General features: G+C 46.5%; 1 protein-coding gene across 1 annotated transcript; it reads left to right on the plus strand.

Annotated features, from left to right (window-relative positions):
- Window positions 1-252: 252 nt before the first annotated feature.
- Window positions 253-19,326, plus strand: LOC142592619 (cathepsin D-like). Its single transcript, XM_075704198.1, has 7 exons — window positions 253-384; window positions 6,594-6,653; window positions 13,075-13,189; window positions 14,228-14,699; window positions 15,656-15,790; window positions 18,457-18,571; window positions 19,162-19,326. Exons 1-7 carry the CDS (start codon window positions 253-255, stop codon window positions 19,324-19,326), a joined length of 1,194 nt encoding a protein of 397 aa, XP_075560313.1.
- The last annotated feature ends 5,914 nt before the right edge of the window (window positions 19,327-25,240 follow it).

The raw sequence follows: 25,240 nt of genomic DNA on the forward strand, positions 1-25,240 counted from the left end.
CCAGCATACTCGACACTCAATATACACAGAATAAGTCAATAGATAACCGTGAGTACGCGTCGCCATCGCAAGCAGGGGCTTACCTTGCACGTTACTGTCTGCAGAGCGCTGGCGAAGGTGGTAGCGAACACAGTTTCTTTTTGGTGTCCAGTTAATTTCCGTGGTCACTGTTCTCGTCCAAGTTTCACCGACCCGGTGAACAAGCAAAGAAACGAGTTAACAGGACGCACGACTTGCAATGTACACACCGCCATGGCTGAATTGGAGAGGTCGAGCTGTGGCCACTGTGGCCGGTGGCTGGAGCAGTCGGCCAACGCTGCCTTCAATGTCCGTAAACAGCCGACGCAATGTCTCGATTCAGCCCTTATAGATGTCAACCCGACGGTGGGAGCCAATTAGTCAATCCGTGAAGTGGGATACGTATTGTGTAAAGTCGACAAGCGCTGCCACTGCGTACACACGTATGGACGCACAGAGCACAGGACGACGAAAAGTTCAGCCAACATGGTGCGGGAAACGGCAAACGTGATAATATGGCTGACAGCTGGAACCCGGATGTTCGCTTCTTTAACCACGATGCTGGGATGTTTGTGGATGTGTTGGTCTCTCTATTCCTCCCGGTTTTTTTTTTCCTTTCTTTTCCTCGCCGTATGCACTAATCTGCTTTTCGTCACTGACTCGCACGCCACCACACCACCGTTATCACTGAGATCAGTGTGACACATAAAGAAGAAAAAAAAAATACCAGACGAAAGGAATCCTGCGCGGAAAGTCGCCGTGCTTGGGGAATATTCGAATCTAAGGGCTCTATGTACGTGGTTATACGAAGTTATACTGTGTTGACAGCACATCAGTATGAAATTGGCCGAGGAAGGCAGCGATGAAACATCGTGTTTTCGATCATTTTCACATTGGCGATGCGCTCTCGAGAAAGTATGACTTGCATTTCGCGAGCCGGCTCCTATTCCTGCCGTATCTGTCTCGCTTCACACTGTTAATAGTGGCTGGGGTTTGCCGTCCATAGCGCTTCACCGCATTCTGGACAGCATTACGCAGCGATTACTTTAGTCCGCTTCTGTAAATTTCTTCTTATGCTATGTTCAGACTACGTTCGTAAGGCGCCGATTTTTCGTAACATGTGTAAGCGGAAGCGCAACAAGCGTATGCCTCCAGTTCAGACTGCGAACGTAAAGGTACCAACGCGCGCAATTCATGCGAAAATCGTGGGTGAGAGTGTTAAAGGGTCGGCAACATTTACGACTGTGATATTACAACCGTTGCGACACAGCCAATGACCGATAAGCTTTCGATTTTCAACAACCGGTGAGGACACTTCTGTCCTCCCGTCTGCAGACAGCTCCAGGCGCGGGAAGTGCCATTCCGCCACTCCGTGCGCACGATTAGGTTGGCTGTGTTCGTGAAAACTTGTGCAGTGTGCCTTGCGAGACTGTTTTTCAGTTAATGTGGTTTATCCGTCGAGGAAATCGATGGCCGCAGATGCGTGCTCCGAACTGCGATGAGTGGTCTCACTAGGTTTTCAAGGAAGCGGAACTGCTGGGGTGACATGCGCACGAAGTAATGAAACATCGCAGCGTCACCAACTCGGAGCTTGGCGAAAAGGTTGTGAAAATCGCCGTCCACCGCCCTGTCGAGAAATACTTGCCGCACCCAAACCCTTCTGCGTCGCCTTCGTCGTCTTTGGGCGATTGAATACATGACTATAAGTTTGTTTTGAGCGTGAATTTCTTCGATCTCTGCCAGCGCTTGCATGTTGACAGGAGCCATATTGGACCGCTGGTGACGTCGACTCTGCAGCTCCAAATTTGATTGGCCTGTTGTAAAAGCCGTAATTTACGCAGCAGTAAATGTGAACAAAGGTGCCGGCTTAACTGCCGCAACGTTTTTTACAGCCGTTACGTTCGATACGCCGAAGGAGCTGCTACGCCCGTTACGACCGTAGTGTGAACATGGCTTTACCCGTACCGCTGAGTAGTGTTGCGTACTCCAGGGTAGCGTATCGTGCTGCTCCCGAGTTGTGGCGACGCCTGTCTATTGAAGCTCGACCGACATTACTTATTGGGTACCGTGGCGTTGTCGGTGGGCTGCAGGCATCCGGTAGACCATGGCGACCAAGCAAGGGCGAGACGATTTCTAGTGCGAAATTTGCACGGTTTATTCAAAGGTAGATGAAAATTGAAGAGAAGAGGATGAAGCGATTAAAAGTACATTTCGGAGCCCCTTAAATAGGCTCTCTACAATCGTGGGAGGGATCTTTCTTCCGTCGACGTCACGTGACCGGCACAGAAAGAGGGCCCCTCCTCCTCTGGTTATACTGAGCCTGCTGCAAGGAGGAGGTCGTCTCGCCTCCTGGAATTGTAGACGACTGTCCGTCTCCTCTGCGCGTTGCGGGTTCTTGGAAGCTCTCTAAACACACACACACACACACACGCACACACGCACGCACGCACGCACGCACGCACACGCACGCACGCACACACGCACGCACGCAAACGCACGCACGCACACACACGAGGCCTGTACACTGCCGGGCTTCCGCCAGACCAGCAGAAACTCGAAATGGTCATGGCGAATTAGGAAGTCACGCTTCATTTCGACGAGGCCTGGTGGAATAAGGTCGGGTGAGAGAAAGTTTTGTCTGCACGTGGTGCGGGACGCCAACCATCGCAGGAGAAGTCACGCCTCATTTCGACTAAGATGGTCGGATGAAATTCCTTTCTGCACGTGGTGCCAGACGCCAACCCTAACAGTAGCCGAAGTCGGCGGTTGCGGAGGCGCGGCTTCGTGCGGACCAATGACGAATGGCAGAAAGAATAGAAGTTGAAAAGAATCGTTAGATGGTGCTATTATATGAGTTCTGAATTATCAATTCAGTTTTACTGAATTGAAATTGTGTTCAACGCTGTATGCATATGCACACTGAACATGCCCTTCATCGTTGCCTGGCACGAAGCCAGGTCTTCGTTATAGCTGACATCTGACACTTCCTGCGATGGCAGATAAGAAATAAGTACTTGTATGCATAAAACGACGTCTCGTTAAGAGAGTAACGGGATCGCCACTGCATTTCTCTGCTAAGTTCAGGAATTAATATCTAGAAACTGGTGTCATCCTGAGAATTCGAAGTGGATCCGCTTTGCGAACTCCACGGCTAGAATTTGTAAATTGCAATATGGGCCATAAGATAATCAGTTCGAAACTGAATGAGTGAATTTTTGTTAATTAGTCGATCATGCATTCAGCTTTTTGTGCAAGTAATGTCCGCCTCTTCACTTACACCAGCTCATGAACTAGAATTATGCTGCCTGCCACAGGCAACCTTTAAAGAAATTTGTGTTCGCTGAAACACTCGGTATTTTGATGTGTGCGCACCGCTCCTTGGCGTTCCGAATGAGAGGTTGGTGTTAAGAAAATTCACAAAACCACCCAGCACGAACGCCATTTCTGATGAAAGCATCTATCTTTTGTTCACGAATAGCATTGCACACACATCACGTCAGAACTTTAAATCATGGAATCGGCTAAGCACTACTGCTTCACATTGGTAACATGATTGCGCGTGCCTCCTTCACTATACCAAATGTTCTGCAATGGTGAGGTTGTACCCGAGTCATCGTAACATTAGTGCATCTTTGATGGCATATTTCTAAGCCAGATAAGAATAAAGCTATGCTTCGATATTCCGCATTTGTATGGTTGCATGTCGCCGCCACATGGAACAAAAGGCATGAACAATGACCGTGCACAGTGCTTTGGTTGCCCTTAAAAACAAAATCAGAGGGTCAAAATTAATCCGGAGCCGTTTCGATATGCGGAGTTCCTTATAGCCCATTGTTCAGCATGCATTGGGTTGTTAAACTCCAAATTTGACTGTATTTAAGAAGAAACGTTATGCTGCGCATGCCTTTATCCGATATTGCTTTATACCTGTACCGAATTTACGAAGCGCATCGGACAGAATAGAGGCTCAAAGATGGCAGGCAATCGTGATATCGGACATGTCATCGGATGTCCCTGCCACTGCAACGACAAACGGTATGCAGCGAATACAAACAGTAGAGAAAAATTGGTGACTTCTAACCTTATTGCGGTGAAATCGTAACCACAGTTTTATGAAAGAGCTAGGACTCTAAGCATATTGAATGGATGGATGGATGGATGGATACAACTTTAGTGTACGTCCGGCAATGTATAACGCGACCCGGGCTCAGGTCTCCCAAGGGCGAACGTCAACGCTAGAGTTATTGTATATGCTACCAAAGGTAGCAGAGTTGCGCGTCTGTTTTATCACGCCGCTAGCGCCTCTGTTGCAGGAACATCGTCACGTGGTAGTCAAGCAACCGTGCATTGCGAAGAAGCAGATGCTCGGGCCAATTTTAAAGCGAAAGCTTTACTGGTCGCGAACTTGCGATTTCGCCGTGGCGGTGCTCCGAGGAGGCACATGACGTCACAACGCGCGCCTCGCCGCGGATATTTCTCTCTCTCTCTCTCTCTCTCTCTCGCTCCGTAGTCACTACTGCGCATGCGCCACTAGTAGCACCGAGCCACAGTTTTTCCGCCGCTGCGCAGCGCCGCGCCTTTCAGTCGCCGCCGTTTGGTATGACGTCTCGCCACGTTCCTCGTCGTTGCGCTCGCCTCCGCTCGCTTCGCCAGCTGCGTCGCATGCCTGATAACATGTCGGAAGATTGAAAAGGAGAGCTCGCGTGCGCTGCAACCACAGTTGAGGCGGCAGTATGGACGGCGACTATTCTGATAAGCAAAAGGAGGCCTGGAATCGACATCGGAACGAGATGAAGATGAAACGAATCGCCCAGGAAACAGACGAACAGCCCGCCGAACGATTGGCTAAACGCCGCAACATGGCTAGTCAACCAGACTAACCTGGACTTGCAATAAATATTAACCGAGGCTAACCATGCTATGCCTTAGCTTTCGCTACGTATATCCTGGCATAGCCCAGCTAAGCCACTGCCAATTTTTTGTATTTTTTAACGCCTCCGCTGCAGCGAACTGGATTGACACAAGTTATCGCCAGTCAAATTCAAAGCGAATCTGGCCGATATTGGGTTTCGCTGTTCACGTGCGGGCTAGCTGCGGAGCAACAACACAACGTACGCAGCGAATCTCACAGTTGGTTCATCGCAGTTCCATCGGAATGATATAATGACCGGGTGTTCTTCTCCCAACTGCACGAATCGCTCTGAAAGCGGAAAAGCTTTTTATGCGATGCTATGGGAGAGATCGGTTATTGTGCGCCGACTTCAGTGGTTGCTTCGCATGCAACGCAAGGAAGCTATGTCAAGAGAGTCAAGAATATGCGAGGTAAGTTTTTCCTTTGAATAGCCTACGAGAATGCTTCACCATTTTTTTTTCAGAGCTACGGTGCATGTTTGTATTATGTAATCAACGCGTAGTACTGCCGATATCGTTACGTGGTTTACGATATACATAATTTGTCAAAGTCCTCGTTGTGAACGTACATGTATATTGTCGCAACGTCAAAACGGGTTGTAAAGCAGAAGGCACAGCAGCAGGTCGCCGTTTTAATTATGAGCGCAACCGCAATTTCCTCTTCTTCACTGCGCTTTTACAAATACGCTCATGCACACTCGGGTTCTCCTCTTCTTCAACGGAGTACAGGCACGGCCATATCGACAAAATGAAATATGTTAAAGATTCGCGTTGTTTTGTTTCGGCAAAAATATTGCGTGCTACGACGAGGCACCTGGTGAGTGTTGCTCATAGACTAGTGGGGTGAAGTCCTAGGCCCGCCGGCCCGCGTATGCCGTGTACCTCCCCGCCCCCCACTTTTTTGTTTTGTCAGAAGCACTGCTGCATACGCTTCCTTTTGTTTGTTTGAGTAGCACCTGGGCGCACGCGCCGAATACCTGAAAGTATGCAATGATATGGAAGCATGCGAAGTATATGTGAAAGTAGGGCGCTGGGTCCCTTTCAACTATTCCTAAGTTTTTAGTATACTTGAGTTGCTCAGTGAATTTGCCCCTCTAACGTGTGGTAACCCGAGGTAGTATAGTCCTGTGGAGGGGCATCTGTTAAGGGGCCACTTCTATTAAGGGGCATCTGATAACGAACCCTCAGTACCGCAGTCGTATAACATTGTTTCCTCGAAAGTCTTGACGGTGTAGCACGGCGGCTCGCAGGTTGTCGTATTAATATCTCGAAAATAGAAAATTGAGGTATATTTAGCGTGCTACTTTGTTGCATACGTTACGCAAGCCAAAAACGATAGTGTTAGTAAATGAACACTGGATAAAAGAAAGATTTATAGTACTAAACTTACTGTAAAGTGGTGCCAGTCATTTACATTTTGTGCCACATATGATGTGTGGTCGCTGACCGTGATTGTTTGCTTGCATGCAGGATCACTTTACATCTGATCAGTTTCTTGACGAAGGACGGAATGGGAAAAAACAATTCAAGGCAAATGCTGTCCCTGGCATATGTTCTCGTAAGTACACGGCATAGCATGCTAATGCTATCCTTGTTAAAAAGGGGCTGCCATACCCTTGAGTAAATGTTCACTAATAAGTTTCAATTGCTGTGCCTCTATATAGACTCACCTTTACAAGTCACACGTGGAGAAGCACCTCATTGAGTCACCACATCAAGATCAGGTGAGACTACAGACCCAAACCAGACATTCTCAGCACCAGCAACTAGTTGTCTATAGATACGCTTCTTCTCTATCTTTTCCTGGTGTATGCTTCTTTATCGTGCAGACTGCTCAGCACTAGAAATGGCGCAAGAGACCCCCGGCCCCCCTGGCATCTTCAAGGCTGCATCAGCGTCTTTAGGTTGGATAATGCTCTTCGTCGACACCTAGCAGGCCAGGCGCAGGTCTTATTATTTTCTGAAGACTGCGCCCCAGTCCTCCTGAGTGAACACATATTTCCTAGTGTTAAATTGCGTGCCGAATAATAAATGCACCTGGCATAGCGAGTACCACCAACTAGCTTTTCCTGATAAAGATGTTCCACTGCGTTTCCCGCGTTACCACTTCAGGATTAGACACTCTGACCGGTAAGCTTGCCATTGTATTAAAAATAATTGGTGGCATGAAAATTGGTTGTCAGTCCCTTTATGTACACATTTTGCAATTGGGGGCGCAACATTCGTTTACTAGCCAAGACTTCATCTCTAGTGCCGATTTTCTAAATGGCTAAAATTCACTATTTGCTGCCTAAAATTCCAGTCTCTACTACTCGGAACAGTTTTGTTAAATTATCTAATTTTGTCTATGATTTATTGGCCACGTAGTGCCTGCCTTGAAGGATAATCTAGCCCAAAATATGCAGTGGTCGTATCTGTAATAGGCGATTTAAAAAATATATATTGCTGACATTTTCGAACTGGTATGTACTAATCTGGTTCAAGTTCTCTGTGTGGCCTGCTCCTGTATTCCATACTTTTGGATTGTCTTAATTGTGAATTACTTGTGTCTGCAATAAAAGTGCAATGCTTCGATGTTCTCATGCACTACATGGCCTGTGTGTTATTTTTGTAATAAATAAATTTTATAAATAAACTCTTTTTATCACACCTTCATTTCAAAGTGAATGGAAGCTCCCCTCACTTCTCTTGCGAAAATAGTAAAAGCTTGTCACATAGGTCTGATGCTTGCTGCAGTGGCCATGTGCACTTCACTCTTGTATTTTGCCATTATTGTTCTGGATGCTTAACATGTCTGCATTGTGGGTGGTCGGGTGAATTCCTTGAATATTGAAGAAACAACTATAGCTAGGTCGTAGCAACATGTTTGGGTATAAAATATATTTAAAACCTGTCTCGTGACAACTTACTGCAATAATTGTTCTTCCTTTGTAAAACTGTTGAAGGGTCTTCAGGTAAAAACACCTGAACAAACACAAATTTTCAGTCAACTGCCTATTACGTCAAGAGCGGTTCAGATGAAATTACTTGGCTAACGGGTACGTGCTTTTGTAGGCTGTGCTAAAAAATTCACAGGTGGAATATGACAGGCTACTGCAAGTCTGGATTTTTTTTTAAATAATGGAAGCACAAGAGTTATACAAAAGTTTTAGTTTGAATTACCAGTTCTGCGCATGAAATGCACCACACTGCTTTCACAGAACTGTCATAAATGAGCCAACTCACATTTTCATGATAACGCACTGCTTGGGTTGTTGTTTCTGAACATAAAAGAGGTTACTACTAAGTAAATATATTTCACCTACTACTGCTTATGTGAAGCAAGAGGCAACAGGAATGAATGTCGCCATTTAACATGCTGTAAGGGCCTAACTGTGTTGGCATTATTACCCATAATGTAGCTATGCCAATCCTGTGAGAGAAAAACTTTCACTACACTCCCACAGAAGGTTACTTTTGGAAGCCCTGCAGTGAAAAGGCACCCAATGAAATGACACTTGCAGGTGTGGCTGATATCCAGTGCCTGCTGGTAGGTGGGTACGCTTCAGCAAATCTAATGGGGTAAGCGACACGAAATACTAATGGTTGGTCATTGATTCACCACTAATACTTTAGACTGCCTACATGTTGAGAACTTTGGCACACAAGCAGGTATGGGCCTCATTATACTTAGTACATTTCCCTTTGTAAAAGAGCACAAATTGATAAAGCTCACTTCATCAAAATATTCGCACGCATATGTATTACTGTTTTTTTCTCTGAAATTCGCAAGTGTGTTTCTATTGCCAAAAAAGAGGTAGTTGGCTCGGTGCTTTTTGTTACTGTTTACTTGCTAAAAGAGTACTGCACTACTCTTCGTAGCGTATTACTCTCTGTTGAAACAAAATCTGAGTGCCAAGCATTATTCAAGCGAAGGAAAAATATTTTTGTAGGATTTTCGGAATCCATAAAATAACATCAACATATTCCCTAAGACTGTTCGGTGCGATCTTATTGTTACCGTCGAGGTTCATGAATGCTGCGTATGATCGGCGTATATAGAATACGAAATCTATTCTAGATACGTCAGGACCTATACGTTATTAGGTCAAAAGTTCCGAGAAGGTGCACAGGTGAATGGAAGTCCGAAAAACAACTGATAATATTTGCGCTGCATCTTACGCCGCGCGCTAAAAAAGAGGAGCGCCTTTTTCTTGACGTTCTTATCCAGCCAGCTGTTTCGATGCGCTTTGTTTGTGATTAGGCGGAAAGGCGGTCCACAAGCGATGCAAAAGCATCCACGGTCAATCGACGATACGGTAGGCATGTAGCCTGTAAAAACGGAGTGCGTATTCGCCGCATAGATTTGGTTGCTTCCCAGGCAAGACGGTGAACCTACGCGCAACTCTGCTACCTGTGGTAGCATATACAGTAACTCTAGTCAAGGCCCTGCCTCAACGCGGCCTCAAGGGCTTGCTGGACTGCCCACGTCTGGATGCCGAAGTCTGAGCTGCACAGAGTGGCCGCCCACCTCGACGACAGGGTCTCCGGAGCAACTGCCATCCTTCCTATATAGCCACCAAGAAAAGAAAGCTATCTAATCTTTAAATTAATAACCAACATATTGCAAGTAAAAATGTCATGTTCCTTTGCAGGGTGCCCCTAATGCTGGTCGAGTCTAACTGGACATCTTCGCTTGGCAGAGCGAATAAACCGATTCACGAACATCTCGAAAATCACATGAACGTGAGTAAAGTGTGAAATATTCTTCTTGCAACTAACCGGAGACAATGCGGTGCGAACACTTCGTTCGCCCCGCGTGGCGAAGAAAACCGACCCAAGTAAATGTAAATATGGTGAAGTGAAAGAACGCAATTGGTGCGTTCTTTCACTTGCGACCTGCTCTTTCTTCACATCCTTCACGTCTTTCACTTCTCGTCCTGCTCTCCAATGATACCCACAAGGAGCTCGTGATCAGTTTTCTTTATCTCACGCCACTATGTGACCGATCGCAATCAAATATTCGATGCGCCGACCACCCAGGCACAAATGTCGTTGCCTAAGCGGATCAACTTGAGTCGAAACGATTGCGTCATGCAGTGCCCCACCAAAATCGCTCTAAAGGTAAATATGGCACTGAGATAGCTCAGATACCATGGGAATCATGGGTAGTACATGGATTTCCCCAATCTTCGGGCTTGTGGCTTCATGCACTCTTGTGTCGGTGTTTATGAGGCACCGTCTTTCTAAATTTCAGAGAAATCTTATTTTGCTAAGCACGCGAAGGCAACAAGTTTCCGCGCACACGCATAGTCATCCCGAACTGTGGCATCTACAACGCAATATTTTGTTGAAAATAATCAATGTGCGAAGGAGCGGCCGTTTGAAGCCAAAAGGACGAAGCTTAGGCAAATCCATGTATACTGCCCACCATTCTTATCAAGGCTGAACCACAATACTTTCATCTCCCCTATAGGCACTGATGTCAGAGTTCCCTGCAGTAATTTTTAAAGGAAGCTCTATGGATTCCATCGCGCATCGACACACTATGACCCTGATGGGCAGCGATCACTATTGCCACTCAGGCAGCGCGCATCAGCAATGTGATCTTCATAAACGGACGAATACATTGATGCCATCCCCACAAATACCTCCGAAGGTTCGTTACGTTGGTCATTGCAATCGAAAAAGTGCAAGGGCCACCGCTATCATCAGCGGAACGCTGAGGTCACTGATAACGATGATGATTCATTTGCATACCCTTTGAAACGGTGCAGTGACAAATAGTCACAAAGCCTGCTTGTACTAATCAGGTAATCTATAAGTGCTTATTATTCTAGCATTTTGCCTATCTGTCATTATTTGCGCTCTTCCTTAAGGCCTCTATATCTACCTTGTATAGTTAGCTATGCTTGTAACGGATCCTGTATCCGGTCCTATCAATATTTTTCCTGCTCTTTTTCTACCAATACTCTAAACGTGTCTTGCTTATCTCCATTGCTGACACTCGCCTGCAGCGACACCGGACTTTGACCTCGCTGATGGCCGAACTATGTGTAGTGCATGTTTATAACTCTCGCATTCTCCGGTGTTTCTGGTTCTAGTGTTCGTGGTTCAGAGTCGGGCGTCAAATGGAGGGTCGCTTGCCTACGCAGCTGGAGCGCGTAAAACGTTGTAGCAGGCCTGGGTTACACCGGGGTGTCGCACTAAGCTAAGTGGAACCGCGCCGTCGTCCGTCTCTATCGCTGATAGTTGCTTGTTTGGGAGGAGGTGACGCCGGGAGGTTGGAAGAAACGAATGGGCTTAGTTTGTATGTTTGCAACTGGATCTATTGTTATGGAAGCACACTACATGTCGGAGCACACACTGCACAACACCGAGGATGTCCGCTTTTTACGCAGTCGTTTTCACTGGGTCACTAGACGAGGGAGTTTAATCACCTTATTTGCGGCCAATCGGAATTGCCGAACTGTTCGCTGCACTCCAGCCATTTTGTCGCGACACCTTGTTTTGTCAGGTGGAAGAGAGGACAGCTCATAAAGCGCTGTCCACTGATGATAATTAAGATCTCAGTCAACGATCATGATCCGTACAACTGCCCCAAGCAAGGCTTCCACAACCACGGGGGTGCAGTGTCTTTTTCATTTGAGGTGGTGGTCATTTTTCGGACGAGTTCAAGCCACCATACTCCGGCGGGTGCGACTCGCGGTGCGTGAGCTCCGCATGTGCGCCGCCAACGCCTTCAGTAGTGGTGATCAGTTCCTCCAGAATTCAACAACAACCTTTCCCTGTCGTTGGGTGAAAATAATAATCGTTCGGCACCATCTCTGGTAGTGTACCCAAATGACGTCTCTCCCTTTCCAGGTAGAACCAAAGTTCCCTTCTTATTTTTGCCGTGCCTCGTGGAGGCCTGACTTCTTTTCTGTGTATGTAGCTTGCATCTTGCTAGCCCATAGTTGGTAGCAATACTAAGTCATCAAAAAAGTGCAAACCGGTTCACCACTTTCTTTAGAAGTGGGTTGATGGATCGGAAAGTCTGGATATGGCACACCCGGTAGCTTGAAGAGATTCTGCATTCTCTCAAGTAACACTGTCGAGATCAGGCAGTCATTAGATATATGCTCTGGCGTTTCTTTTGTGTGTGTGTGCGTGCGTGTCCGTGTGCGTGTGCGTGTGCGTGCGCGTGCGCGCGTGCGTGCGTGCGATCATTACAGAACGTGTATCGTTTAGTTCAAACATGCCTGAGCCGACACAAAGGCTCTTTTTCTTATTGGCGGACATCCTCTTGCGAAATGACGCATAAATGATTCTATTCTAGCAACAAGAAGCTCTGCCAAAATCAGATGCCAGCTCGCTTTTTTAGCCGGTCTTTTGTACCTGGCTGGACCTCTTTTGTACCTATGATGCTGCACCTTTGCTTTCGCATATGACACAATCACGAAACAGTCGGCAATCGGGGTCGACGCCTTTCCCACGGAAGTCGTCGACACTGGCTCCTTACAGCAATACGTGGGTTCTCTGTAACGGTCAGCTTGTTCCGATTTGAAAAGGAAGGAAGGAAATCAACTTTATGCGAGGTCCTGCAGGCCACGAGAGCTTCGGGCTCTCATGGAGTGGGCGTCTCCCACGACGGAACCGGGAGGTTGAGTTTCCTGGCGGCGTCGTGGACCTGCTGGACGGCCCAGAGTTGAGGAGCTAGAAGAATTTGAGAAGCCTGGCCTTGAAGGCCGTCATCGCTTCCACAGAATGTGGCGGTTCCTGTTATCTCTAAGGGAGCGTTTTTTCTTTGCCCGTCAGAAGTCAGCGCCGGGAGTGAGGGCACACGTGAAGTGGTGAACTTGCCGTTTTGAGACATAACACCAGAGATATATGTGGGGTCGTTGCACTATACCACCGACCGCAAAAGTTATTGTAACACTACAGTATCTAAATAGTTAAATTTTGTTACGAATTTGTCGCTCAGATAGAAATTTTGATGAGAAATGCGTGAATCTATACAACATACCAGCGCCTTTCGATTGGACGACTGTTTCAATGGCAGTGACAAAATTTCTTTTTTTTTCTCGAACACCGTGCTCCGAAAGCTTTTGTGCTTATGGGTACATGTCAAAAGACGTCTTCCACTTTATGAGAGCCTTTCAGTAATTCGTGACTTTTCACATACAGATGGACTACATCGGCGAAGTGAAGCTGGGTACGCCAGGTCAAACCTTCCGTATTATCTTTGACACGGGCTCCGCTGACTTCTGGGTCCCATCCATTCAGTGTTTGGTTGGCTGCAGTAAGTAACTAACAAAGGATGTTCTGATGTAACCTAAATAACCAATTCGTAGCAACGAACACCGGCTTGTTATAACTGTTTTGTCTTTTTTTGTAAGGGTGCTCAAACAGCTAACCTTTTTATTCGAATATACTGCAAATATTCGAGACGAACGGCCTTCGAATATCCGATTGAACAATGAATATTTTCTCATTTCTCGACAAAACTAAATTAAAGATTGGCTATATTCCACTTGGTGAAGAGAAAGGCTTATTGACTGCTTGACACTTGCAAAGCCGTTCACAACTGGATTGTTCGGTGCACTAAGAATATTGTAAACGAGAAAGCGCTTAAAGGCGATTGCATCTGCAGGGTGCACCCTGACAAAGACAGTAATCGAACAAAATAGTAGCGCGCCACTAAATGCGATCAGGATGTTATGTCCGTTGAAGGGGCTAATACTACCTTATAGTGCATATCCGTTTAAATGCACGGAAACTTGGTGAGATATTGCCCAAATAAGGTACACATTTCCCCTAAATCAAGACAACACATTTGTAGGCTTTATAATGGGCACAAATATTTATTGAATGATTGGAAATTATTGAGTAGCAGTTATATCTGATCCGTGATTTCACTTTCAGGAACGCTGCGCAACAGCCGCGTATCTGCTGCAGAATAATCATTCAGAATAGTCCCCACTTTCATCGGATTTTGTCTGTGTACACTATGATAAGTGTTCTCCTCTCTTAAATTGAAACAAATATCTGACGATTTAGAATAGTGGATTTTCCAATCGAGTAAGAATCGAATAGCGCAGACTATTAGATTGGTATCCGAAATTTCCTATATTCGAACGCCCACACATTTTTACCTTTCGCGTTTCCTCCCATGTGTGCTGGTTCCTCTTATTTACTGACCTTCAGTGGGCGAGTAACGCATTGTGCAAGAACATAGGGCATACACGCCTTCACTTGCCTTGGAAGTGATGGGTTTCTGCGCATTATTAAGTTTTCCGCCATCAGCTTCACTTAGCGTTGGCCGCCTGCGCGTTCGCAGATGATCACCGGAAATACGATCGTTCGCACTCCAGCTCGCACGTCTCAGACGGTACGGCGGTGTCAATCAAGTACGGCAGCGGCGAGGTAAACGGTGTGCTCTCCTCCGACACGCTGCACCTAGGCAACGGTGCGGTGCCCGCACAGCCATTCGCCGAAATCACGCACGCGTCGCAAGGCATCTTCCGGCCCGAACCGTTCGACGGAGAGATTGGGCGGGACGTTCCCTTCGACGGCATTATCGGGCTGGCCTACCCTAAGGTGTCGTCACTAAAGGTGAAACCGGTGTTCGACGCCATAATGGAGCACAATCTGGTGCCCCAATCCGTCTTCTCCTTCTACCTGGGAAGCAGCTCGAGTGGTAGACCCGCCGGAGAACTTGTACTCGGTGGCATCAACCACGAACACTTCAGGGGCAACATGCACTACGTGTCGGTCACCAAGAAGCGCCACTGGGAATTCAAGATGGACCGGTAAGCGGAAGTATACGCGCGTAACTAACTCGCAATTTCCATTTTCGTCACTCCCCCCCCCCCCAACGGCATTGCTGCAGGAGTAAACGAGAAAACAATAGGTAAGAAAAGCGTAACAGGCGTCAACAAATGCTATATAAACGTGAAATTCACAGGTTCATTGGCGCACAAGATTGGGCGAAAGATTGTGAACGCGATATGAACAAACCAGCAACAGCTCGACGGAACGATGAAAAGATGACGTCGGTTGGGGTGCTTCAGGTGTCGAGACGTTCATGAAGGTTCAGGGGAAGCTTTATTAGGGGGCCAAGGGCCAAAAGCAGGGGCAATGTAACTAGGCAACTGCTCAAGCAATATGAACAAAGTTCGTTTCATTGGAAAGAAAATGTAAGCACACGTCTAGTGCGTTTAGCGAGAAATTAGCCGCATGCGAAGACGCTTTCCTTCCCTACTTCCTCTCCAGGGGCACCGGAACGAAAATTAAAGTATCTAATCATGTGGCAACAAAAATGTCTCCAGTATAGAACCCGCCTCAAAGCTCCTTCTACATCAGTATGCCCCATTCATACAGCTATAAGAAGAAACAATCCTCCTCATAAACTTTCCCTTCAGCAATCGCGATGCTGTTATCACCATTTTTCAGAATTTTCCACACCACTGGGGCATGCAACCGGTCCAAAATCATGCCCCTCCATCGATTACTGCGACCCGTGCACGGGAGCCAAGGAGAAAGAGCGTGCCGTCAGCAGCGACCTCCTCTCTGTGTCCGTAACTGCCCCCCCCCCCCCTAACTGCAACATGGTGTAGTAAAGTCCATCCCCTCCCCCTTCCCGCACACACACGTTTCAATATATACTTCAGATGCCCTTGCTCTTGTTTCTTTCTCTCTTATTCCTTTTTGGGAGCGAGTAAGTAACTCGGTCATGTTAACCAAATACACCTTTCTTCGCCCCAAGGGTTCAAGCTGGAGGCGACAAACGCTTCTGTGTCGGCGGCTGCAGGACTGTAGTTGACTCGGGATCGTCGTTCATCGAAGGACCCGGCGAAGAAATCGACAGGATCAGCAGAGTGATTGGCGCCCAGAAGACAGAGCACGGGAAGGCGTGTATATACAATGGTTTTCTGTGCAGATATCCGCACCTTCGCTAAGATGCTCACACGTCCTCAGATCAGGCCTTTGCTGGTAGTGCTTGCTACGCAGTATCGTGCTCTTTAACTGTACCTTATGCCAGCAACCGTGACATGTACAAAAGAAGCTCAAGCAGAACCCATGGTGTTGAGTATGTAATCTATGTTAATACGAGAGTATTTAAATGTCATCAAGCATGATGACACGACGTTATAACTTTGTTTAGGACGTCTACTGTGGGGAATGCTGCGGTGAGTAGGGAAGTCTCACGCACATGGGAAGTCAAACTCGAACCACAAACAATCACGTACACCGAACATTATACACCGAACTAACCGTCTACGAATAGGGCCCTCCGTATTAACTTCGACCAGCTGTCGTTTTAGAGCGTTTGTTTTTCTTTTTCGACGATAAAGAAATTCTGTCCTGTAACGTCATCCGCTTGCTCTCGATATATGGCTGCGAAGCCCAGCGCTACAGTTCGGGCAGTAAAAGCTAGCGCACATGAACTGATGGGCAAACCAGGTACAGAAAGGGCCCAATCAAGTTAACTTCCAAGACCTGTCGTCCTCTTGTTACTGCTGTTGTTTTGAATAGAACGAAATTTTAGCATGCTAGGCCATTTTAGCTACACATGCATCGTCTATGTACCGAGTGTCTCTGGTGATCTTCGAATCAAGGAACGATTCCAGTGCGCTTGTTTTTTCACTCATTTCGATCATCTTCGCACCATTACAGCAATAAGAATGAGCAACTCAGATTTGATTGAAGTTTCACTCACTTATAATTTTACTCATGTTTTTCGAAGGTACCGACACAATACACGCCGATAAATCTGTTGCGTTATTCTCACATTGTGCAACTCGCGGGTATATTTTTCATTTTAATTAGATATAACTGGCTTGTAAATATTAATTAAGCACCTCAAGTGCTCGTCTTTCACGCTATGTCTACGCGATAAAGTGGAAGACCGTCGTGGCAAACATCAGGTTATGTGCACCATGGTAGCTTTCCCGAACAGCGGATCTATATATATATATATATATATATATATATATATATATATATATATATATTGAAGCTTAGAATCACAGGATCCGCCGCAGAAATAGTTCAAGGACTAAAAGCACGTAGAAAAAATTACACGACTTTACTGACGTTTCGGCCGGGGTGTGACTGCAAGCTCAGAGAGCTCGAGGGAAAAAAAACGTGAATACAAACTTTACGATCTAGCGCGTGTAAAAAAAAGAAAAGAAAAAATGTAGTAGTCTCAAAAATACCAGCATGCGCACTGGTTTGTACACGGACTGGTAGGCCACTACATTTTTTTATTTTCATTTTTTTTAACTGCTGTAACCGATTATGTGTACGTCCTTCTATTCTTTGTTTCCTACTTTAGCGTTGGGCAATTATTTATCATATCTAGGTTGACCCTGTGTTTGATTGCTTATGCTTTTATTTATACTACCGGTATGTTAACATATGAACAACATTGCAACGTATTCTCATGTAACCCCACCTGTTCTAAAAAACAAAACACGCACACACACACAACGATCGAACGCAATCTTGGAACCTAAATAACGCGAAGCTTGCTTGACTTGGCACTAACGGATGACATGAGCGCAGCCTTGGCGCTTGTGTAGCTGTTAGTCAGCCCTAGCTGTTAACTGTCGATCTGCGTCACGAGGATGAAAGCGATGCATGATGCTTGTTGAGGGAATAAAGTTGATGATAGTTGTATGGGGCACAATGAAATACGGCTCGTATCAAAATAAATTTAAGGCTCCTTGACTCATAGTGGGGCATCCATTCTGGGGAATAGGCCAAGTTTCGGCACATATCCAGTGGTGCGTACCCAGTTACGCATATATCCACTGCCGAATTTTTCTCTTCGGGCAGATACCCGGTGAGCCAAGTTGTCTATACTATCGGCCAGACAGCGGCCACCAGCAAGTTGTCTATCTTGGCACATGCACACTGAGTGAATGAGTACAACTTTATTAGGGTCCAGTGGCCCTGTCCACTTGGCAAGACAGCAGTCAGCATATACTCAGTTGACCGAAGTTGTCGATTTAAATCCTCAAATATAAACTGCAAGGAAACAACGACGAAAGACAAACCGCGTGGAATAGGCAAACAACGCTTCGCCTTAAAAGAAAAAAAAAATGAAATGTCGACGCCGCCGGCCCGAATTCAAGAGGTATTAAAGGATTTATCTGTAGCGCTGGTTGTACGCGTACGGGGGCTCTAAGAGCGCTTCTCATAAATACAATAACGACCGTATTAATGAATTAGTTCATTTGTCCGTTTATTTCTTCGTTCGTACTGCTGGCCCTTTGTATTGCCCTCCTAGTTAGGAGGGTAATACAAAGAGAAGAAACAAACCAATATAACAAGCCTCCCTTCAAAATAAAGCGCTGTCAACCTCTAGATTGCAAGGTAACACATTCTATATTTCAGTATAGTTATGGTTCTTGGATGAAAATTACCGACATGATTATCACCATAATGGCATATAATGTAGAATATCGGAGAGTGAGCCCGATGAGATATCGACGAAATGATAACCGTGTGTTTGAAGGGGACATCGCTAAGACGTCAGTGTTACCTCCTTCTTTTCGTTTCTCGTAAAATATCACAGTACCTCGTGGATTGCAAGAAAGTTAGCAAGTTGCCGAAGCTCGTATTCACCATTGGCGGCAGACAGCATACACTCAAAGGAGCCGACTACATAGTCAAGGTAAGCTGAAAGCTCTTTCTATAGACTGGGCCACCGTTATTTGAGCAGCATGGGCAAAAGAGAATGGACGTGGAAATCAAAAAGCACTAAAACCAATGTGTCATGATGCTTGTACCACTATCTCAAAAGCAATTACAAAAATTATGTTATTTTCCCATTGTTGCGCATCTTTGTTTCGTAGTTTCCATGGCAAATAACCCAACGGCGTGGCGAACTTCTTTATTGCGTCTGCAACTGTCATTTCCTGTAATTCTGTCTCTGTTTGGTGCTTTATTTTCTGTGGTACTATTGCTCTTATTTTTGTTCACTGAAGTACAAAACTTCTCTCCGCTGAGCTGGTGACTGCGGTGCGCACCACGTCGACATCAAGAGGTGCCAAATGGTACAAGGTGAAAAGAATAGAGAGATGGAGCCGGATTCACAAAGCTTTTCCTTCGTACGTGTTTTTTGCTATTGGCCAAATGCCTTCGCTAATAGCACGTCTTTGCGTAAGTGCTTTTTGTGAATACGGGTCCTGATTTCTTCGCTGCGTGCATGCACCATCGCTTCGCGAATTGCATCGTTACGACTCCCTTCTTTTCGCAACGCAGTTGCTAACATCCGACAACCGAGTGCGATGCTACGCCGGCTTCGGAACTACTGACGACTATGGCACGAAGAAGCCCTTGTGGATCCTGGGTCAAGTTTTCATGCGGAAATTCTACACAGTCTTTGACCGACATGCCGACAGAATCGGATTTGCCGAAGCGCGCTAGATCCTCCTGCACGATTGCGTGTACGCACCGTGTTCCTCTTCAAAGTCACGTTGCCGTGAGATGGTGAACACAAAACTACGCAATAAATTGAAATGTATGGATGCGTGCTCTGGTGCATGACTGACTCTCAAATACCGGACATTTCAGGGAGCACTACCCGTGAAGGTAAGCTACAGAGCAAAACTAATCATTTTGGGATGATAGGGTGTTATTCGAAAACATTTTGTAAGCCTCGCGTTACAGGAGGTTGATTACTAGAAAAGAACATAGCCATACTTCTTTTTTATTTATTGATTACTATTATTATTATATTCCTTTTGCTCGCGCGGCAACTCCCATCGACCACATACGTCAGCTAGACGTCGACGAGGGTTGACGTCACCCTGGCGTGAACGGGAACACTGCGAATACGAGAAATACTTCAAACCTTCAATTCAGAGCGACGTCAGCGTTTTCAAAGTCATCATCATCATCAGCCTGGTTACGCCCACTGCAGGGCAAAGGCCTCTCCCATACTTCTCCAACTACCCCGGTCATGTACTAATTGTGGCCATGTTGTCCCTGCAAACTTCTTAATCTCATCCGCCCACCTAACTTTCTGCCACCCTCTGCTACGCTTCCCTTCCCTTGGAATCCAGTCCGTAACCCTTAATGACCATCGGTTATCTTCCCTCCTCATTACATGTCCTGCCCATGCCAATTTCTTTTTTCTTGATTTCAACTAAGATATCATTAACTCGCGTTTGTTCCCTCACCCAATCTGCTCTTTTCTTATCCCTTAACGTTACACCTATCATTCTTTCCATAGCTCGTTGCGTCGTCCTCAATTTAAGTAGAATGCTTTTCGTAAGCCTCCAGGTTTCTGCCCCGCACGTGAGTACTGGTAAGACACAGCTATTATATACTTTTCTCTTGAGGGATAATGGCAGCCTGCTGTTCATGATCCGAAAATGCCTGCTAAACGCACTCCAGCCCATTCTTTTTCTTCCGATTACTTCAGTCTCATGATCCGGATCTGCGGTCCCTACCTTTCCTAAGTAGATGTAGTCCCTGACCACTTCTAGCGCCTCGTTACCTGTCATAAACTGCTGTTCTCTTCGGAGACTGTTAAACATTACTTTAGTTCTCCGCAGATTAATTTTTAGACCCACCCTTCGGCTTTGCCTCTCCAGGTCAGTGAGCATGCATTGCAGTTGGTCCCCTGAGTTACTAAACAAGCCAATATCATCAGCGAATCGCAAGTTACTAAGGTATTCTCCATTAACTCTTATCCCCAATTCTTCCCAATCCAGGTCTCGGAATACCTCCTGTAAACACTCTGTGAATAGCATTGGAGAGATCGTATCTCCATGCCTGACGTCTTTCTTTATTGGGATTTTGTTGCTTTCTTTATGCGGGACTACGGTGGCTGTGGAGCCGCTATAGATATCTTTCAGTATATTTATATACGGCTCATCTACACCCTGATTCCGTAATGCATCCATGACTGCTGAGGTTTCGACTGAATAAAACGCTTTCTCGTAATCAATGAAAGCTATATATAAGGGTTGGTTATATTCCGCACATTTCTCTATCACCTGATTGATAGTGTGAATATGGTCTATTGTTGAGTAGCCTTTACGGAATCCTGCCTGGTCCTCTGGTTGGCGGAAGTCTAGGATGTTCCTGATTCTATTTGCAATCACCTTAGTAAATACTTTGTAAGCAACGGACAGTCAGCTGATCGGTCTATAATTTTGCAAGTCCTTGGCGTCCACTTTCTTATGTATTAGGATTATGTTAGCGTTTTTCCAAGATTCCGGTAAGCTCGTAGTCATGAGGCATTGCGTATACAGGGTGGCCAGTTTTTCTAGAACAATCTGCCCACCATCTTTCAATAAATCTGCTGTTACCTGATCCTCCCCAGCTGCCTTCCCCCTTTGCATAGCTCCCAAGGCGTTCTTTACTTCTTCCGGCGTTACTTGTGGGATTTCAAATTCCTCTAGACTATTCTCTCTTCCATTATCGTCGTGTGTGCCAGTGGTACTGTATAAATCTCTATAGAACTCCTCAGCCACTTGAACTATCTCGTCCATATTAGTAATGATATTGCCGGCTTTGTCTCTTGACACACACATCTGATTCTTGCCAATTCCTAGTTTCTTCTTCACTGTTTTTAGGCTTCCTCCGTTCCTGAGAGCATGTTTAATTCTATCCATATTATACTTCCTTATGTCAGCTGTCTTACGCTTGTTGATTAACTTCGAAAGTTCTGCCAGTTCTATTGTAGCTGTAGGGTTAGATGCTTTCATAGATTGGCGTTTCTTGATCAGATCTTTCGTCTCCTGCGATAGCTTACTGGTATCCTGTCTAACGGAGTTACCACCGACATCTATTGCACACTCCTTAATGGTGCCCTTAAGATTGTCGTTCATTGCTTCAACACTAAAGTCCTTTTCCCGAGTTAAAGCCGAATACCTGTTCTGTAGCTTGATCTGCAATTCCTCTATTTTCCCTCTTACCGCTAACTCATTGATCGGCTTCTTATGTACCAGTTTCTTCCGTTCCCTCCTCAAGTCGAGGCTAATTCGAGTTCTTACCATCCTACGGTCACTGCAGCGCACCGTGCCGAGCACGTCCGCATCTTGTATATGATGCCAGGGTTAGAGCAGAGTATGAAGTCTATTTCATTTCTAGTCTCGCCGTTCGGGCTCCTCCAGGTCCACTTTCGGAAGAAGGTATTCATTATCCTCATATTATTCTGTTCCGCAAACTCTAATAATAACTCTCCCCTGCTATTCCTAGTGCCTATGCCATATTCCCCCACTGCCTTGTCTCCAGCCTGCTTCTTGCCTACCTTGGCATTAAAGTCGCCCATTAGTATAGTGTATTTAGTTTTCACTCTACCCATCGCCGATTCCACGTCTTCATAGAAGCTTTCGACTTCCTGGTCATCATGACTGGATGTAGGGGCGTAGACCTCTACAGTCTTCATTTTGTACCTCTTATTAAGGTTCACAACAAGACCTGCCACCCTCTCGTTAATGCTATGGAATTCCTGTACGTTACCAGCTATATTCTTATTAATCAGGAATCCGACTCCTAGTTCTTGCCTCTCCGCTAAGCCCCGGTAGCACAGGACGTGCCCGCTTTTTAGCACTGTTTATGCTTCATTTGTCCTCCTAACTTCACTGAGCCCTATTATATCCCTTTTACTGCCCTCTAATTCCTCCAATAGCACTGCTAGACTCGCCTCGCTAGATAACGTTCTAGCGTTAAGCGTTGCCAGGTTCAGATTCCAATGGCGGCCTGTCCGGATTCAGGGATTCTTAGCATCCTCTGCTGCGTCGCAGGTCTGACCGCCGCCGTGGTCAGTTGCTTCGCAGCTGCTGGGGACTGAGGGCCGGGGTTTGATTGTAGTACTCATATGGGAGGTTGTGGCCAAATACTGCACCAGGGTGGTCAATCCTGCTCTGGTGAGGGAGTGCGTTACCGGTTCTGGTCACCGGGATCAGGCCGCACTCCATGCCTGTTTGTGCCATTTCATCAACACTCGGATTTTTTTAATCTGGTGGAAAATTGCGTGGCACCGGGATTCGAACCACGGTCCTCTTGCACGCGAGGCGGATGCTCTACGTCTACGCCACCGCTGCGATAAGGTTTATTTGGTTTATTTGAGTGTAGGACGACAAATGTTTAAACATGATTTTTATTCAGTCAGCTTTCGTTATCATGGACTAATTAACAGTTTGCTTGTTACTTTGTTGTTGCTTTTTTTTCTGATGCATCTCTAGAGCACATGGACCACTTATTTTTGCAACTACATTTTTACCCAACAAATGCGGATTTTGTGCTCATATCGTTGCCTCTATTCCTGATAACGTTTGCGTATTTTTTGCTGATTTACTGTTTTGTGTTGTCACGTTATTGTACCTGCTCCCTCACGAAAGGTCTATCAAGAGGCCTGTTTAATGAATAAAGTTTGTACATCGCTAATGAAGACTACGTCACAATGGAAAACGTCGGTACTTGATTGGGGATACAACCTGTCCGGCGTAGGTTCACCAGCGCAATGAAATCACACGTCTTCACTGAACGTGGACCAGCAAACAACCAAGAGGAAGGCGGCCACTTACAAACGACGATCCGAACTCGTGCGCGGGCCTCAGCCGAAACGTATACCTCAGGCTCTCAGGTTCAAGTATTTCGAAGATGTCCTCTTTCAGGAATTTGCCATCAGATGACACCAAGTATTTTCTCGTATAGTCGGGCCTCAGTGGAGGAACAGAAGCTCCGGAACCTCGCTGTCTTTCGATCCATTAGGCTACAAAGTAGTCCAATCTTTATCAGTAAGAGAATTACCTAGAACGAAGTCCAAGCATTGCGATGTGATGCGATAATTGTTTGTGAATTTTATTCGTAATACTTCCCTAGTTAACCATTCAAGCTTTACTTCAAGGAACGTGTTGTACTTGATAAACTGGAGAGAACTGCTGATCGATGAATGTCCCCTTACAGCAAGTACGCGCTGTAGCAATATTAACCTGTTTCGAGATATAGATATTCTGGGGAGGATCGAATGCCTCGAAACCGGTGCTAGTCTCTGAATTGTTACGATGCGAATCAACGTGTTTTGAGTGAGTGAGTGAGTGAGTGAGTGAGTGAGTGAGTGAGTGAGTGAGTGAGTGAGTGAGTGAGTGAGTGAGTGAGTGAGTGAGTGAGTGAGTGAGTGAGTGAGTGAGTGAGTTGGAGCAGGTCGGGAGAGGACGCGAACTCGTCGCGCACCCGGCTAGTCCGACGTCGGGACCGGCAGGTCTAGCCCACTGGCCCGGTCGCGGGCACGCAGGACAGCCACGATTTGCTTGTCTAGAGCTGGGCTACGCAGAAGCGAGTCTCACTCCTCTTTGCTGAGCTTGGGTTATCTCGACCTGCACTCCCAGAGCATGTGTGCCAGAGTGGAGGTCTGCCTGCAGGACGGGCAGACGTCGTCGCGATATATGTCGGGGTAAACTTCGTGCAGAACGGCCAGACACAGATATGTGCCGGTATGTAACAGTTTAAGAGAAACGGCTTGCGCCCTATTCAACTTGGGGTGAGGGGGTGAAAGACCCTTCAAGACCCCCATGTAGAACAGTTCCAAACTTAGTTGTGAGTAGCGGGAGCTTCCCTGTGGCCGTAGGAGGGAGGGAAGTCGGCGCTCCTTACAGAGGAAGCACGGTCCGTGAGGTCGCGCGCAGCCTCGTGAGCTGACTCATTGAGGTTCGGGGGAGCACCCTCGACCGACCCTACGTGAGCGGGACACCAGTGAATCGAATGGTGCGTGAGAGCATACGGACTCGAGAGGCTAAGAAGATGAGCAGCTTGCTCGGCGATGCAACAGTTCTGAAAAGCCCTAACAGCGGTTTTGGAATCGCTATAGATCTCGGACCCACCACCGTCTCTCTGTCTAGCCGGGGGAGGGCGATGGCGGCTTGCTCAGCGACTACGGGATCGAGGTGCTATTGGAAATCTTGCCGCTGGAGGCGACCACGACGACGGCAAAGGTCTTCCCATCGCTGAGAAAAGGGAAGACGAAGAAGTTCCGGAAGAACACGCTCTTTCACATGGGCTACGCCGACTATCGATGTTTTAGCCGAAAACTCGTCAACTGTACCAGCCTCGACTATCCGATCGGGTTCCACTCGACAAACGCTCCGTTTCAAGACCAAGTTCAAGTCCGTGACTGAATTTTTCGTCATCCCACGCGACTTTGAAAATTCGAAGCGGCGGAAGCCCCGTTAGGCCTCGATAGGCTTAGCGCGTGAGCGACCGCCTCACGACTTAATAACCGCATCGCTTCTGCCGAGCGTAGGAGATAGGTACATCAGAAGACATGGACCTCCAAATAACTCCCCCGCATCCAGTTATCAACGCGGACGAAAACAGGGACACAAGA

The sequence above is a fragment of the Dermacentor variabilis genome, chromosome 1 (genome assembly GCF_050947875.1).
Source record: "Dermacentor variabilis isolate Ectoservices chromosome 1, ASM5094787v1, whole genome shotgun sequence".
Lineage (NCBI taxonomy): Eukaryota > Metazoa > Arthropoda > Arachnida > Ixodida > Ixodidae > Dermacentor > Dermacentor variabilis.

Bases quoted from the DNA above. Each gene is read 5' to 3' on its own strand.
- LOC142592619 (XM_075704198.1), top strand. From the start codon at position 253: ATGGCTGAATTGGAGAGGTCGAGCTGTGGCCACTGTGGCCGGTGGCTG. The intron at 385-6,593 runs GTGGGAGCCAAT...GCCTCTATATAG, and splicing joins TTATAGATGTCAACCCGACG to ACTCACCTTTACAAGTCACA. The intron at 6,654-13,074 runs GTGAGACTACAG...TTTCACATACAG, and splicing joins AGTCACCACATCAAGATCAG to ATGGACTACATCGGCGAAGT.